Source organism: Passer domesticus, chromosome 29 (assembly GCF_036417665.1).
Source record: "Passer domesticus isolate bPasDom1 chromosome 29, bPasDom1.hap1, whole genome shotgun sequence".
Taxonomy (NCBI): domain Eukaryota; kingdom Metazoa; phylum Chordata; class Aves; order Passeriformes; family Passeridae; genus Passer; species Passer domesticus.
Window position 1 is genome coordinate 4,478,129 of NC_087502.1, and position 17,520 is coordinate 4,495,648.

General features: G+C 53.4%; 2 protein-coding genes across 5 annotated transcripts in view; both read left to right on the top strand.

The window, feature by feature from the left end:
• The window catches only part of LOC135287394 (uncharacterized), a 91,698-nt gene that overhangs the window by 18,200 nt on the left and 55,978 nt on the right, over positions 1-17,520 (top strand). The gene's annotated exons all lie outside the window — the stretch shown is intronic.
• LOC135287348 (uncharacterized) lies at positions 6,679-13,885 on the top strand. Of its 4 annotated transcripts, XM_064400695.1 has the most exons (16): positions 6,679-6,733; positions 6,836-6,953; positions 7,253-7,327; positions 7,684-7,788; positions 8,169-8,334; positions 9,468-9,565; positions 9,661-9,810; positions 9,979-10,130; positions 10,425-10,569; positions 10,692-10,841; positions 10,985-11,161; positions 12,050-12,205; positions 12,590-12,691; positions 12,952-13,054; positions 13,197-13,256; positions 13,336-13,882. In XM_064400695.1, the coding sequence occupies exons 1-16, from the start codon at positions 6,684-6,686 to the stop codon at positions 13,470-13,472; spliced, it is 1,944 nt and encodes a 647-aa protein (XP_064256765.1). In that variant the 5' UTR covers positions 6,679-6,683; the 3' UTR covers positions 13,473-13,882. The 4 variants fall into 4 exon arrangements, with proteins under 4 accessions (XP_064256765.1, XP_064256764.1, XP_064256766.1 ...); XM_064400694.1 differs by having other exon boundaries at positions 6,679-6,953; positions 13,336-13,883; XM_064400697.1 differs by lacking the exon at positions 6,679-6,733 and having other exon boundaries at positions 6,881-6,953; positions 7,253-7,592; positions 13,336-13,879.

Sequence of the window (17,520 nt, forward strand, 5' to 3'; positions counted from 1 at the left end):
CAACCCCAAAACCCAACCTGAGATGCCCAAATCAATCCCAGGGAGAGCAAAACTCACTGTGAAACTCCAAAATCCACCCTGGGAATCCTCAAATCCCAAAGGTCCCCCTGCTGAGGGGATTGTAAAATCTGGCACTGAGTCCTCCTATCTGCCAGAGGCACCAGTGCCTGAGACCTTCCCACATTCTGGGACTCCAAAATCCATCTTGGGAACCACAAAATCCATTTTGGACCTCAAAATCTATCTTGGAACCCCTAAATCAATTCTGGAATCCCAAAAATCCACTGTGGGTCCCTCCAAATCCTACCCTGGGACCCCAAATCTCCCCTCAGAGCCCACAAAGCCCACCCTGGGGATCCCAAATCTCCATCCTGGGGTCCTCTCACTCACCTCCCCCCTCTAAGGTGGACCCAAAATTCCATCCTGAGGTGTCCCCTTCCCCCTTTTCTCTTTGTACACCCAAATAAACCCCTACCTCACTCCCCCATGTCCCTCCAGTTTTTTCAGGGTGCCACCCTCAAAACCCTCAGGTTTTGCACTCGATGCAAAACCAGCCACTTTAGAACCAACAAAAGGGGGGGGATGTGACCACTGACCTGTTGAGCCCCTACTCCAAACCAGTGTCAGTTCTGGTGCTCCGTCCGGGATGGGCCTTTTGTAAGGAACTCCCATCTCCTCCCTGAGTATCTGGAATGAAAAATAAAAATCCTTTGCCTTGCTGTGGGAATTTGCACCTGGGGAATGAGCCCATAGTTGGGACAAGAGTTTAAAGGGCTCAGACCCGGTTTAGGCGTCCCAGATCTCAGTTTGAGGGTCCCTGATCTCAGGGGTCCCTGATCTCAGATCTCAGATGGAGAATCCCAAACCCCTCTTTGAGGGGCCCAAACTCCAGCTGGGGGAGGGGTCCAGACCCATTTTGGAGAGCTGAGACCCCAGTGTGAGTATCCCAGATCCTGCTGGAGGGCTGCAGACCCCCATTTGGGGGTACCAGTTCTCAGTTTGAGAGTCCCACACTCAGTTTAAAGACTCCAGATTAAAGCTGGAGGGTCTCTGACCCCAGTTTGGGAGGCCAGAACTTGAACCCTTAATCTGAGGGACCCAAAGCCCAGTTTAGGGGTCCCAGATCCCAGTTTGAGGGTCCCAGACCCACCACCAGCACACCTGGCACCACCACAACACTGGGAATTGGGATCAGGGGAGAAATCCTGCTGTAAATCACAAAATCAGCATCTGATTCCTGGCCTGATCCCGCCCAGCTCCATCACACCTGTGTGTGCCCACCTGCCCGCCGGTACCTTTGGGATTGCTCTAGGTGCAGTTGGTGCTTTCTGAAATGATCCACAATTTTACACCTAAATCTCCTCTGGAGTCTTTCTTTTGGGTGATTTTTGGGATTAAACAGGAATATTGCAGCTCTCTAGGATGTGGGAATTCGTCAGCCTGAATTGCCAGGCCCTTTGAATAAGCAGCATGAGATACTGGAACTGGGAAAATCCCAAAAACCACCTCAGATTTTACACAGGTGAAGGGAAAGATGCATTGATCACATTGGATTTACCTCTCTGGTCTCACTGTACTGCGCAGCAATGGGAATTATCTCTTCCAGAGTGAATTTCCAGGTGCTGACTTCAAATTCCTTCTGTTCATCTATCAGTTCTGCGATTAAAACATAACAGGGAAAAAAGAGGAAAAGGTCCCAAAGACCAAACTCTTTTCCTGTAGAGAACCTGCCTCAAGATCTGAATAATCACTCAAACTTACACAATTACTCAAAATTTTTCAATACCTCCTAAAAATGGAGCAGCTCCAAAATTATTCCACTCCCACTCCAAATGGCTCAGTTGCTTCCAAAATGATTAAAAGGGCTGGTATTGAACCAGTATGGGACCAGTAAGAACCAGTATGGAAACAGGAAGGGATTGGTACTAGACCAATACAGGACCAGTATGCAGCCAGTAGGGCTAGCATGGGACCAGTATGACACCAGGATGGGACCAGTACTTGACCAGGATTGGACTGATGTAGGACCAGTACAGGGCAGTGTGGGACCAGTAGAGACCAAGCCAAGCAAATGCAGGACCTTTATGGGACTGCTGCTGGAACATGATGGGCCAGTGCAGACAAACACAGGCCAGTACAAACCAGTAGGAGCCAGTAGAGAACAGCACAAACCAGTGTGGGACCAGTGCAGGCCAGTACAGCCCAGTGTGAGGGCTAGTGTGAGCACTGTACAAACACTGTGGAGCAGTATGGCAGCAGCATGGGGCCAGCAGAGCCCTGCATGAGCCAGTGCTGGATTGTACTGGACCAGTACGGGAACCAGTAAGGAGCTGTATAGGCCACTACAGGCAAGCACTGGGCCAGTATGAGAGCACTGTGGGTGAGTGCAGGAGCAGAATGTGACCAGTACAGGCCAGTGTGGGACCAGTACTGGACCAGGAGTGGGCCATTGCAGGATCAGTATGGAATCAGGATGAGAGCAGTGAGGACCCATATGGAACCAGGATGGGACCAGTACACAACAGTACGTAACAGACCAGGACCAGTAAGGGAACATTAAAGATCAGCACAGGCCAATAGGAGACCAGTACAGGAGCTGCATGGGACCAGTACAAGCCTTTCAGTCTCACTTCCTGGAAAAATCCTGGAAAAGATTTTCCTGGGAGCTGTTGCAAAGCCCTGGAGGACGACGCCGGCCCCGGTCAGAGCCAGCGCGCCTCAGATTCCTCCTGGGACATGGTGACCCCCTGGCTGCCCACGGGGTGTAGGTGGAGAATCTGCATTCCAGCAAGGCTTTCCAGACTGTCTCTGCCAGGATCCTTCAGGACAAAGTGTTTATCCAGCCCCAGCTGGATAAACCTGCCATGTGATGGGTGACAATGGGCACAAGGCTGGGGCACAAAGGGTGACAGTGACTGGGGTGGCATCAGGCTGGCACCGGTCACTAGTGGGGTTCTGCAGGGCTCCATCCTCGGCCCTGTGCTCCCCAACATCTCCAGAAATGGCTTGGACACAGGACTGGGAGGGATCCTGAGCAGCGCACAGCCAGTACAAAATGGGGGTCCAGCTGTGGGGGGCAGTGACAGAGCGGATTTGGTGGCTGCCTGGTGTCTTGTCAGTGTCGCAGCAGGGCGTGCCTGAACTGGTAACAATTAGCATTGACTCTATGAGTCACAGAAGGCTGACCAATCTCTTTATTCTATATATCATTATTAAGAGACCCATTGCTTTTATAGAAAGTTACGGTACACCTGGACCTAATTGGTCCTGCTATCCAAACACCAGAAACAGCTGAAATAATAACTTTGCTTTGTAGATGGGAATTTTTAGTGCCTGTTGAATGGGAGATACCTGAGGAATGGAGGGAAACAGTTAAGGAATGTCAAAAATTATTTGCCTGGAAATTAGGAAAAAGGAAGTGACAAGGGAAAAAGAGGGCAAGACGGGGTTGGCTGCTGTACTTGCCACCGAGAAGATCAAATACACCTGCAATGGCTTGCTGCCAGTTTTCAGCTTCCTTTTTCTACCTCTGTCGAGGTCAGAAATGAAGGCACTTGAGACGATAGTTCACGTTCAGACTCAGGTGTTTATTATTTCTTATCAATGTGACAGCCTCACAGCCGTGAGTTCTGCAGTCTTTCATTAGCAAGGCACAAAATGGCTCACTATCTCTTTTTACAAGGTCTTTTAAGGCTATACTATCCAGTTAAGAAATGACACCTAAAATATTTTCCCTTTTAACCCAATAACTAATCCCTCAAAGCCCACAGGGTGGACTTTTCTGTCTAATTACAAAAGACCACCCAAATGCATGGAGAAGAAGGAAAAAGAAGGTAAAGAAGAACAGCCTGTCTCTGCCCTAAAACCTCCATCTTGCTTCATATTTATTACGATATTCTAAAACCCAAACTCTACATTTTCCACCCTGTGATATTCTACACCTCTAACCAATTGCACACCCATGACCCCAGTGCTATCAATCAATTTTGGAAGCCTGTTCCACGGCCTCAGGTCAAATGCAGTGCTCTCCAGGGTGTCAGAGTCTGTCTGTACAGAAAATCTAAAATTCTCAGCATCCAGGGTTCCAACAGGCTGCAACCCCATGGGCATGGGAGGTGGGGGTATAAGCCATACCAGACCTCTGTTATTCTTTTTTCTGTCACTCATCTTTTGTCTTTTCCCTTTCAGGATAATGGCAATATTGCATCACAAATGCTACTGAAAGCAATTACATAGAAAGAAACCAAAGTTTATCTTTTATTGCACACCCCCATGTCAACAGGCACTGTTATAACCCATCCAAATGAAGTACCTGTAGTCAAAACAGGAAAAAATATTGGATTGCAAGAAACTTAGGAAAAAGTGCTTATAGACTGGGAATTGAATATCCAAAAGGAGAGAGATGGATTTGTTTCCCATTTGCCCTTAGGGGTGTAGTCCAAGATTCGGGAAAAAAAACAATTAGTAAACAAAAAGGTAAAACCAGCACAGCAATCTAACTCATTATTAACCCCAATTTATGTGCTGAATTCTATGATAAGACTCCAAGCAGTTTTCGAGATATTAACAAACAGAAGTGCTCAGGCATCGGAATTAATACCAAGTCACAAATATTAAAAGGGATTCTGTATGTGTGGTGTTAAAATAACTTGACTATAAAGATATAGTTTTTATTTCTGTTGTTTACTAAAACTTAGAAATAGCTGATATAAGTATGCTTGTGTTAAAATGCCTGCTTGAATGGGATAAAGCCCAAAGAACACAAGATGAGGACACCTGTACAGATATGTCAACTATCAACACTTGCCATCAGCAGAAAGTATGAAAGGCCCAGAACTGTAGGTGATGATAAAAAAGCACTAAAACCACAGCCAAGGAATCCACATGCTCTAAAAAGGCGGACCTGAGGAGGAGCCATTCCAAACAGTTCTTGGAATATGTAAACTAGCTTGGGAAAAGTTTACTATGCATAATTGTTTATGAATAGGCTGATGCAGTAGAAATGGTACCTAAAGGGTGTTTCCAAAATAGCAGGGGTGCTCTTGGCTAAGTGCCAAGACGCACCCAGCTGTAAATCTTTGCTTTCTTGTCTTTGTCTCCTCTTGTCCTTTATTAAACTTTGAATGTTTTACAGGAGAGTGAACCTTGTTTTTCACACAGGGACATCCTGGGGGCATGTGGGGGTGTCTGAACACAGGGCTCTGGGGCATGCTGGAGCACACCAGGGATGTGCGGAGGGGACCGGAGGGCAAAGGGGGCCTGGAAGTCCTTTGGGAGCACTTTGTGTGCCCAGGACTGAGCTGTGCCCATGCCCCCAGGGACAGCCAGAGCCTCCCTGCCCGGTCCCTGGCCCGTTGCCGGGGGCAGGTTCCATGTCAATGGTTACCTGGATCCATTTCTGGGGGTAGGTGTTGTGTCACAGGGGAGCCCTTTGTGACACCCCACTGCTGGCCCTGTGGTCAGTGTCCAGCTGGACAGGGAGAGAAGAGGATAGTTTGGGAATACAGAGCTGGCCAGGAGCCTCTACACACAAGCTCCAGAGTTTCCCTGCTTCTTCAGCAGCCCCGTGGTGCTGAGGTTTTTCCCAAACAATTCTTATTTCCCTTTTCTCCGCTACCAGCCTTTTCTATCAAATCATGGAGAGGAGAGCCCCGAGCCAGCCCAGGGTGGCCTGGGAGGAGGACGGGGCTCCCCAGGAAAGCAGCTCCCCAGTGGAGCCCTACGAGGTGACAATGGTGCAGCCCCTGCAGACGGGTGAGTGAGAGGCCATGCTGGGCTGGGCAGGGCTGGGAGCCCAGCCTGTTTCCCTGGCTCACAGCAGCCCAGGGCTGGCTGTGATGCCTCAGGCTGAGGCTGCTCAGGGCTGAATGCCAGCCCCAGCACAATCTCTGCCAAGGAGGGAGTGAGCAGAGGGGCCCCAACTCCTGCTCTAGGGTGAGGGCAGTGAGCCGCGGCTGGGCCGGCAGCAGGCAGGGATGCCATGAGGCCCTGCACCTTTGCTGTCCCTCTGCCAGTGCATTCCTCAGCCCAAGGCTCTGGGGCTTTCCCCTCCGTGCTGTGCTCCAGCATGGCAGCTCCTCTGCTGGGCACCCTCCAGCCAGGATCCGCCTGGGAAGGCCGTGCCAGCGGAACAGGCACAGGCCTGGGTGGAGGGCAGATCTTCCCCTGCTCTCTGCCATTGCCAGATTCTCTGCAGCCCTTCCTTCTCTCTGTCAGGTGCTGCTGGGTTAGCTGTGTGTGAGGAGGAGCAGGAAGCCATGGCATTCATCCAGGCCTTTGTCAGGCTCTCTTGCCCGGTAAATGCAGTCCATGGGCTGGTGGCTGTGCCCTGTACTCCCGCAGGGCTCTGGTCCTGCTGGCCATGTGTTCCTTCTCAGATGCCCCACGGTCTCTCTGTCCTTTGCTGCCAGATGCAGGATGACAAGCTGCAGTTCCTGGAGAGCATCCGCAGCCTGTGCAGCAGTGCCACGAACCGTGGCTCGTTAGCAGGCCTGGAGTGCTTCTGCCGCAGACATGGGCTGGCAGAGAAGATCGAGGTGAGGGCACACCTGGGGAGCCCCAGCACCCTGTGAGGGCAGTGCTTGTGCAGGGTGAGGAGCTGGGGGCACTGGGTGCTGGCAGCTGCCAGGTCCCAGCCCAGCTGTGCTCCACAGGCGCTGCTGAGCGAGGAGCCCCAGAAGCAGATGCGCACAGAGCTGCAGCTGCTTGCCATGCTGGCCATCACCCAACTGAGGTACCTGCTTGTGCCTCTGAGGGACGCTCTGTGTCCACCTGCACAAGGCCCTGAGATGCTGCTGCCATCACCAGTATCCAACTGGAACCTCTCTCTCTGCAGCTCTGTGCTGCCCGAGCTGCTGGACAACACACAGCTGATCAGCTCCTGCTTTTGGAGTGTTCTTCTTCTTCCTCCAGAAGAGGAAATGACGGGCCTGGAGGCTTCCCTCTACACTCAGGTGAGTGCTGGGTGAGCTGCAGGAACCCCAGGCCCTCTGGGCTGCTCTTGGCCACCGCATGCTCCCTCATGATCAGAGATCCAAGGCATGGCAGGCTCTTGCTTTGCTTTCCCACCCTCATCCTTCCATCCCCTTCCCAGGGCTGGGCCATGTCCAGCATCACAGGCTAGTGCATGCAGGACACTGCCTGTCCCTGGATCTCCCAGGCAGTGAGGGCATCCTGCCCTGGGAATTCTGATCAGTCTCCAGGGTGGGAGGGGCAGCAGAATCCCTGCCATCACTCTCTGTCTTCCCTGCAGACCGTGGATGCCATGGACATCATGCTGAAGGCTGTGGTGCTCAAATCTGGCGAGGTGCTGCAGGACGTCTTGGAGGTCTGGCCTGTGCAAAGAGTGGGGGTGTGGGCACTGTTCCTTACCCTGGGGGGGTTGCCCACTCCTGGCTGGATGGTCCTCAGCCCAGTTGTGAGCAGGCAGAGCACACTGCAGGGAGGGCGCTGCCCTGCCCTGGGGCTCAGCTGGAGTACAGGGGCTGCAGAGAGTGGCACCTGCCTGGCCACAAGGCTGGCCCGGGGCCTTTGTCCCAGGCACAGGAGCCTCCTGAGGCTGAGCTCGAGGTGAAAGGAAGCCTTGAAGGATGGTAGGAGTCCAGCCCAGGAGGAGAGAGCCACGCTGATCCCACAGGAGCTGGTGTCTGCTCCCAGGGCTCACCTCAGCCTCTCTGTGCCCAGGTGCTGCTCACCTTCACCAGCTCTGAGAGAGCCGTTGTGCGGGAGAGGGCCTTGCAGAGGATTTGCAGCCTGAGCCATTGGCTGGCCAGCTGTTCCACTCTGGAGGTGAGGAGCAGGCACCTCCAGCCATCTCCCTGTCCCCATGGCCAGTAGAGCTGCAGCTCTGAGGTGCCTTCAAGGCCAGCCTGGGCTCAGGCTCTGAGCTGAAAGGTCTTGGTCCCTCCATTTTCCCTGGGCTTCCCAGCCAGGAGCCGGCTCTGCCCCAGCCCTCTGTCGGATGGGACTGCCCAAGGAGCAGGGAGGGAGCTCTCCCTGCTGGGGCTGCTGTCCAGTGATTCTCTGAGATGGGGCCTGCAGGGCCTTACCAAGCTCTCAGCCACCTCCAGCCTGGGATACACTGTGTGGGTCAGGCTTTTGGCCTCAGCTGCTCTTCTTCAGCCATTCTTCTTCTTCAGCCATTCTGCTCTTCTGCCTGCCTCCCCCAGACTGGTCAAAATGAGGATAGAGATGATGCCTGTGCACAGATCCAGATCCCAGTCCTTGGGAAGGTGTTTGGACATCTCATCCTCATGGCATTTGAGGAAGAAAAGACCAACCATGTGGCTCTGGATGCTCTCTACGCCCTCCTCAATTTCATCTCTCAGCAGCAACGTAAGAGAAGCTGTGCTGGCTGCATCCCCCTGCACAGTGACACCCCCTGATCTATCTGCTGGTCTTCCCTGGCATTTTGATGGACCCTTGTGCCTGGTGCAGGTGCCACCATGTCCCCAGCACTGCTATCATCTCTATTCCTTCCCCACATTCTCTGTCCCAAGTTCTTGATGGTCCTGTGCAGCTGAGCTGCTCGTCCACACAGGACTCAGCCCCATTCCGCCCATTCCCCAGCTGCCCTGGAGAGCTTGTGTCCTTCCCTGCCACACGCCAGCCCCACGGGCCCTTCCCCCTGACCAGTACTGCAGCCACAGTGTAGATGGGGGCTGCATGCAGAGCTCCAGGGACTCGCAGCCTCCTGGGCCAGCAGCACTGGCTAGAGACACTGGAGGAAGGCTGCCCTTTACACCCGTGCACCACCTCCTGCTGCAGCCAACTCCTCCCCAGCAATTCCCAGTTCCCAAACTCTGTCAGGATGTGCTGGTTTTCAGCTTTTTTTTTCTTCTGTTGAGATCAAGACTGAAGGTACTTGAGACGATAGTTCATGTTTAGACTCATTTAAGACTTGTGTTTAACTTGTCAATGTTCCAGTCTCACAGGCAGTGACTTCTGTAGTCTTTCATTAACAAGACAAACAATGGCGATCTCTTGTTACAAGGTCTTTTAAGGCTAAAATATCTAATTAAGAAATGACACCTAAATTATTTTCTCTTTCAAGCTAATAACTAATCACTTGAATTCCGCAATGCGGACTTTTCTGTCCACTTACAAAATACTACTCAAACTTCTGAAGGAGAAGGAAGAAGGTCAAGAAGAACAACCTGCCTCTGCCCTAAAACTTCTATCTTGCCCTATATATATTTCTGTATTCTAAAACCTTAAACTCTGAAGTTTTCTAGCCTGTGATATTACACATTTCTAATTAACTATACACCTGTAATCCCAGTGCTATCAATTAATTTTGGAAGTCTTTTTCACGCCTCAGGTTAGATGTAGTGCTCTCCTGGGGGTCAGAGTCTGTTAGCACAGAAAGTCTAAAATTCTTAGCATCCAGAAGTCCAGCAAGGATGTGGTTGGCTTGCTGGCACAGCAGCTGTGTCTCACTGATGTGTCCAAGTTTCCCCACTCCTCAGGTGTGACACTGCCAGAGGACAATGCACAGCTCCAAGCACACTGGGAAGATGGGATCAGCTCCTCACTTCATTCTCCCAATGCCAAGGACTTCATCGAGGTACCGAGAGCTCCCCTTGCTGGGACTCTTGTCCACAGGATTTGTGTAAGCAATGGGGCCCAGAATCAGCAGGGTTCCTTTCCCTCCTGCCACAGGCTGTTGGAAAATACCTGGGACCTTCTGAGAGGACACACATCATCCTCTCAACCATTACAATGTTCCGCTACTCATCTCCCTGCAATCATCAGGTGGCTCTCAGCATGCTGGAGGTGATTGGGAGAGACCCTGACTGGTGGCTGACGGATGTAAGTGGCCTGTGTCTGGATTGCCCTGCCATACTGGCTTCCTGTCTCCCTCCATCCCTCCCAAACCCAGATGTTTTGGGCACCTGGAGCCGTCCTGAGGCAGCAGAGAGGGATGGGAAGGGCAGCTCGGCTCCAGCGGCAGCACCATCCTCACCCGTGTCCCTCCAGGTGCCAAAAATCGTGAGCCACATCTACCACACTGGATTGGTCACAGACATCCAAGTCCAGCACAGCCTCCACTGCCTGCTTCTCTTGGTGGCTGAGAGGAGTCCTGGGCAGGTGGTCACAACACTGCTGCAGATCGCCCCACGAGGAGATAGGTACTGGTCCCAAAAGCCCCTGTGGGGAGAGGGACCCTGAGACCCTCTGGCTGGCAAACCCAAGAACACTGCAGGACCCCACCAAGGAGACAGGCCCCCCATCCCAGCACACTTTCCAGCCCTGATGGGGGTCATTCAGGCCTGCAGCAGCCAAAGCTGGCTGGGCCTGCCAGAGCTAGCCCAGAGGCAGCACGCTGCTCCTCAGGCATCTCCTGCCTGCCTGGGCAGGATCCCCAGGCAGCCCACATCCTGCAGCGCTGGCCCAGGTCCTGCTGACACTGCTCTGCCTTGCAGGAATGCCCTCAGTTTGTGGGAGGTGATGTTCTCGGTGCCCCAGACGGTAGAGAAGGTCTTGAAGGAGCTTCGTGTCCAACTCCAGGACCTGAAGAATGGCATTTTCCGCACCTTTCCTGAAAACGACTGCCTCTCTTACTTGGCTGTGCGTGAGCAGCAAAAGCTCTGGTGCCCTTGTCCTCAGCTGTGGGGGAAGCAGAAGCTGTGCCAGAGGAGCCCTGCTGGCTTTGCCAGGGGCAAAGTTGCTCACTGCAGGGTTTCTTTCAGCTGCTGGCCTCCGAAGATGTGCAAGAGGAGGAATTTGCTTCATTGTACAAAACCTGCAGGTTTCTGCTGTATTCAGCCAACAGCACAGACAGAGAGATAACCTCCCTGCTGCTCAGGGCCCTCATCACACTGTCCAACAGAGAGGACAGGGTGAGCAGGGTGCTGTCAGGGGCACACACGGGGAAGCCAGCCTTTCAACCCTGGCCTGGGAGTCAGGACAAGGGCTCACGGCTCCAAACAGCCTCCCTGACTGGCAGGGCCTGCTCACCAAATGGAAACTGTCTTTCCTGCAGGCGAGAAAAATGAAGGTGCTGCTGCCAGACCTGATGAACCTGTTGCGGCAGAACTGCACGTCTCTGGTGATGATGGCCCTGATGGTCCTCCAGAACATGATGAAGTGCTTGAAGAGGACCGAAGCCAGTTCCATTGCTGCAGATGTGGCGAGGATACTCTGGTACCACTTTGATGAGGTGAGGCCAATGTGAGCCCGAGCCCTGAGAGGGGCACTGGGCTGTGACAGCAGCACTCAGGGCAGGCTCCGCTTCCCTGGGCTCTCCCGGCATGGATTCTGCTTCTCCCCACTCTGCAATCTGGCCCCCGAGCATCGCCCCTCACCTCAGCTGCTGTCACACCCTGCTGGGAAGGATGAAAGTTTGACAAGAAAGTCTCACAGATATGGATGCTTGGCAGAAAGATTTCTGAATGTAGAACTTGAGAATGAAATAGGGATGGAAGCAAGTTTTGATACAGAAGAAAAGAATTGCCCAGCCACTCCTACTGGATAACTAAGAAGGCAAAGGGTATGTTAGTTAGAAGGGGGTTTTTATCACTTAGAGCAAAGGATAAACCCACCTCAAACACGAAGATGTTTTTACCAAGCAGAAAGATAGCACAGGCAAACAAGACTGCCAACGTCGCAAGCAGAAAAAAGGTCTCAAAATTTTCCACTGCAAGAAAACTGGAAAACAACTTCTAACTTAAACTGTAACATACTAACTTTTAGTGATTGGAGAATAATAACACAAATATGGTAATTATAGTAGTTATGATGGGCTATAGGTAAAAGTTAAGCTATAGATTGGTTCTTCTGTATTAAGATGCTATTAAGCAAAGAAAAGTATATAATGCAATGTAACCAAAATTAAAGGGTCTTCAGGCTTGCCTACAGCTGGAGCTGACAGCTGTAGGCACAGGCTCTGTCGCCCACGACCCTGCACTGCTGTAACATCTTGGATACAATAAACAGCATTTTGAAGAGCCTCCTGCAGTCCCACATCTCTCCTTCAGGCTCTTGCTACACCCCTCATTATGGGTGGCAGCTGCTGTTTCCCAAGCTCACCTCTCCTTGTTCCTTCCAGGAGGAAAGCTGGGTGCGGGAGAGCTGCATCAGCTCCTTCAGAGACCTGGTGAGGACAGTGGTGGGGAAGGAGAAGAAGTGGATGAAGAACTTCGTGCACACTGTCCTGGCCCCGCTCATCCTTCGCATGAATGACGAGGCCCCCAAAGTGGGCCAGGTACTGATGTCAAGGCTGAGCAGTGACACAGAGAGGGGTGGCTGACATTCCCTGGGGCTCCGGGGCACTGGGCAGCCCCCCCAGCACAGACCCTGGGAAGGGTCCCTGCAGAATCAGTGCAGCAGGGCTGGACAAGCTGGCACAGCCATTCCCAACCCCTGCCCTGCCTACTGCAGCAGGGCTCAGCCCCAGCCCAGCTTCACCAAGGTGTGGGATGTGTGCTGTGTGGTCCCCAAAGGTGTTGGAGAGCAGGGATTTGAGCCTCTATCCCTGCACCTAAAGGCCATTCCCAGATGCTTTGGCAGGGGCGTGTCCCAGCTCCCTAAAGGCAGAGTCACCTTTTCCAGGCCCTGGAGCCATGTCCCAGCTTCTGCTGTTCCACAGGCCTCCAGGAATGCCCTCCTTGCCATAGCAGAGCTCCTCAAGTGGAAGGAGATGAAGCATGTGGTGAAGACATGGCAGACCTGGAAGATGGCTGAGTGCTTGGTGAGGATGCACCCCAGGGACTGTGCCAGGCCATGGGCTCTGCAGCTGGGCCTAGGGAAGAGACCCCACAGCCTGGAAGTGCATCCTTGTTCCTGGCTCAAGAACAGGGCTCTTCTCCAGGCTCATCTCCAGGCCCATCTCCCCTTCCTGCACCCAGTGGGAGGGAAGAGGGCACTTGGTGATGGAGGTGCTGGCAGGAGGGGCTGCTCCAGCCACCTGGAGGGTATGTGCCAATGCTCACACCTCTATGGTCTCTCCAGATGAAAAAGGACAGCAGCAGGGCTGAGCAGTACCTTCTTCAGAGCCTGAAGTACCTGAAGGACCCTCAGGAATGCGTGCGAGACTTGACTGTCAGGTTCATTGGTAAGCCCCAGCCCAGGATCCCACTTTGGGCAGCTCCTGTCTCCCCCAGCCCTTGCCCAGTGCCACATCCAGGCTACTGGTGGGCCCTGGCTGCTGGGAGCATGCTGGGGAACAGCAGGGGCTGACAGAGCTCTGTGCCCAGGGACCATCATGCGGCATGTCAAGGACCAAAGCACGGAGGTGCCTGCTCTGATTGTCAGAGGTGAGTGGGGAGCGAGGGCTGGGAGACTGGGGGGTCTCTGTAAACACAGGAACTCAGCTTGGCTCTGTTTTGGTCACAGAACTTCAGGCCTTGGAGAAAGGTGGCTGTGAATTCATCTGTTGCCTGGCAGCTCAGACCAGCTTGATCCTGAGCAGGCTGAGGGAGCAGCAATCACCAGCAGGGTCCCGATGCTCTCTGTGGTGCTGGCACCGCTGAGCTGGGGGCCTCTTGTGTCCAGAGTGGCACATTCAGGCAAGACTGAGCAGGAACACCCGCCCGCTGCTTCACAAGGTGCAGAAAGGACTCCTGACTTCCTGAGGTTCTTCTCAGAGAAGGCTCTGGGTGTGGTTGGATCCAGGCTTGGTCAGCACTTCGTCATACATCATTGAACCTGGACATCACTTTGTTCTGAGGATTATGGTTGGCAAACCAACTATAGCTGTAAATAGTTTATTTGTAAATAAAGTTAGTTTTGTGTTTAAATAATAGCTTGTCAATTTCCTTCTAAGACAAGGTGACCCATCTGGTTCATCAAGGAAAGCCAGTAAAAAATCCCAAAAGACTGGGATTCCAGCAAGGATTTGCAGACTGTCTCTGGCAGGATCCTTTAGGACAAACTGTCCAGCCCCAGCTGGATAAACCTGCCATGTGATGGGTGACAATGGGCGCAAGGCTGGGGCACAAAGGATGACAGTGACTGGGGTGGCATCAGGCTGGCACCGGTCACTAGTGGGGTTCTGCAGGGCTCCATCCTCGGCCCTGTGCTCCCCAACATCTCCAGAAATGGCTTGGACACAGGACTGGCAGGGATCCTGAGCAGTGCACAGCCAGTACAAAATGGGAAGAGCTATTGGCTCCCTGGAAGGCCTGAAGGCCCTTGGAGAGACCTGGACACAGGGGAGAAAGGGACAACCAGCAACCATGTGGAGACCAACAACCACAGGGGATGGATTCTGCCCCTGGGATGGGGCAATCCAGGATGCACGGTGTCATGGTTTGACCCTGGCACAATGCCAGTGCCCCCATGAGAGGTATATTTCCAAAATGGTTACTATGAGATGTGACCAGGAAACAGAACAAACCAGGCTCCAACTTGGGAATGGAGGGAAAAGACAACACTTTATTCATCTATAACATAGAAACAAAAACAAAAACAAAAACAAAAACAAAAACAAAAAAAAACCAAAAAAAAAACCAAAAAAAAAAACCAAAAAAAAACCCCAAACCAAAACAGAAAAAAAAAACAAAAAACAAACAAAAAACACACACAACAATCCACAATGGAACCCCTCCAAAACACTCCTCCTCCCCCACCCCTCTAACACTCAATCCCCTCTAATACTCAATTCTCAGTCCAATACCATCCTTCACACAACCTCCCCCCAGTTCATCAGGAGAGAGGAGTCTCCCTCTTGCACCATGGGCCTCCCCAGGAAACACAGTTGGAACTTCCTGTGCTTCCATGTCACACGTGGCAGCTGCCCGAAGAGAATCTGCCATGGTGACCATCCTCCTTCCATGTCCAGTGCTCTCACCACTGGCCATGGATCCAAACTGCTTCTTAGGTCCTTTTAAGAATGCCTTGTCCAGTTCCAAGAAGTGGCCGCCTCTCACCATTTGGGACACCTGTCCCCCCCATATTCACTCTCCTGGGGCCTGGGGGTCTCAGGAACAGAGATCCTTCTCCGCTGAAGGCAGAGGGCTCCACCACATGCTCCCCATCAGTCTCTGTTCCCTCTACTTCTTATAACAGCTTTGTCACTTCTGGCTTCTGGCCAACCACCTCTCCCAAGGTGCATTGTCTACATTACAGGAAGAAATTGGTTCTGTCCCGTGGCCATGTAAGAGGGAAGTCCAGCCAAAAGGCCACTGCAATCATCTCCTCCATCTAGGGCGCTTCTCAGCTGCTGGCATTTCTTCTCTCACTCAAACCTTCTTTTCACTTGCCCATCCTCCATCCCCTCTCAATTCTCAGCTGGGGAGGATCAATGTCTTTTACAGCTTCCATTGTCACAGCACCAAAGGGGTTAAAACCTCAGCCATGGTCTGCTGGGGGCACCTCGCCCCCCCTTCTTCTCCTGGCCATGGTGCCAGGCACAAGATATCAAATTTCAAGCCAGCACAGTCTCTATCACTCTCTCCCAGAGGGGGTGCTGCCCAAACATCCCAGGTCTCCTCCACCCCTGCACCTTGCAAGGCTCTGGCCTCCCTTCCCACAGGCCGCATGGCCTCCCCTGCCCCACCCAGACGCAGCTGGGCAGGGGAGAGGTCAGATCCACTCACCAACTGGACTCAAAAGAGAAAGCCCCTCTGGGAATCTTCTGCTTTTAACCCCTGTGTGTTCTCAGAGGCATATCCAGATTCCCAGTGGCCACAACAGGAGCCAGTTTCAAATCTGGCCACTGATTGGTTTGACCACAACTTTTTCAGAAACTCACTTCCTAGTCAAACTACGACAGTGCTACCTCTAACTCCTCATCTTGGTCTCGTGGCGGGAGTGACAATGGGCTTTCTACCTCTCTGTCCCTCTCTCCCACCGCTTCTTCTTGCACCCACTCCTCCAGGAGCTCGTTCAGCAGAGTTTCCAGGGATGGTGAGTCCTCAGAGTCAGAGCCCAAGTCTGCCAGCAGCTCAGGAGACAACAGCTCTGTGCAGTTTTGTGCTTCTCCTGTGGCATCTTTGGTCAAACTGCAACCGCTGTGTGGCACCAAGGGGTCTGCAGGTGGTTCCACGGTGGCACTTGATGGATCCCTGAGGACGCAGCTGGACATCATGGGGCTTTCTTCATTGCTTATGGACGAGGAGATGTCTCCAAAGAGCTCTGCATACATTTTCTCTTCCTCCAGCTTCTCCAGCTCCTCCCTCTTTTTATGCGTAATTTGCACCAAATCATCAGGCCCCATGCACAGCTGCTTGTGAAGTGCAGTGTGCTTGCCTGGCTGACAAGTTGCCCTTTCCTCACAGGAGCCTCCAGAGAAAGGAGAAGCTGAGAAGCCTGAGCTTTCCCTAGGCTCTCATGTGGGGCAGAGCTTGCCATGGCCCTCATCCCAGAGGTCTCCAGCCAGGGCAGAAGCTTCTGCCTCTACCTCGTTCTCCTTCAAGAACAGGGCAAGCCACAGACTCTGCAGGTCTCGGTCCCACTCTCCTGCAGCCTGTGCTTCTGGGAGTTCTTCCTCCTCCAGCTCCTTTACAGGAATGTGCCAGAGCTGTGAGTTTCCAGAGACAGAGTTCTGCTCTGCCAACTGGGCATGGGACGGGAGCTCAGAGCACTTTGCTGCCTTTTCTGTGGAGCCCTTGGTTGAGCTGGAAGCACTGGGCAGCTCCTGGGGCTCTGCATCCATATCTTGGCGGGCACCTGACTGTTTGTGAGTGCAGGTGGACATGATGGACTTGTTTGCTGACAGGTGTGGCCTGAGGCCTCCAAAAAGCTCTTTGTAGATGTTGCTACCATGCCCCTCCTGCACCTCAATGATCCCCTCTTTCACAGAGCGCCCCAGGTGCTTCCAAGACGGCTGGGCCCCAGTGTGGAGCAGCACACCACGTGCAGGTGTCACGGGTGGCAGGCAATGGCCCTGCCTTGCTGCTGACCCCTGCCAGAGCCCTTCTGTTGTCCTCTCCAAGGAGGGTGTTCCCTGGGCTCTGCCCACAGCCAGAGTGCTCCATGGAGAAGGTGGCACACGCTCTGGCTGGCCCCTGGCCATGGGGCCCACAGAACATGCAGCAGGTGCTGCTGGCAGAGGGGGCAGCTTGACCCTGTCAGTGGATACTCTGGATATTTGAACACTGGGCTGGCCTGGAGGTGCCAGTGTCACCTGAGGGCCATGGAGAGGTGGCAAGTCCAACACGGACAATCTCTGTGGCCCTGTGACACTGCTGCGGGGCACTGAGCGCCCGCCCTCCTGGCTGCCCCTGCGTGTGCAGGACCTGGTGGGGCTCCGTGACCACATGGGGAACAGAGTGGGCCTGTCCCCAGGGATGGGTGTGATGGTCGTCCAGGTGACCTGAGGTGCCGCCTGTGGCTGCCTGTGGGTCACCTGTAGGAAGCAGAAGGAGGCACGGGATGGAGCTGGCTGTGTGGGCACGGTGTCCCCCATGTGCCTGCAGGCCCGGCCCTGGCCCCAAGGCAGGTTCTGGCCACAGCAGCCAGGCTGGGCCAGGTTCCCAGCTGGGCTCGCTGCCTCTGGGGCATTGCTGTGCCTGGGCCATCCCAGCCCTGTCCCCTCCACAGAGCATGGCCTGGTGCCAGGCCTGGCTGTCCGTGTCC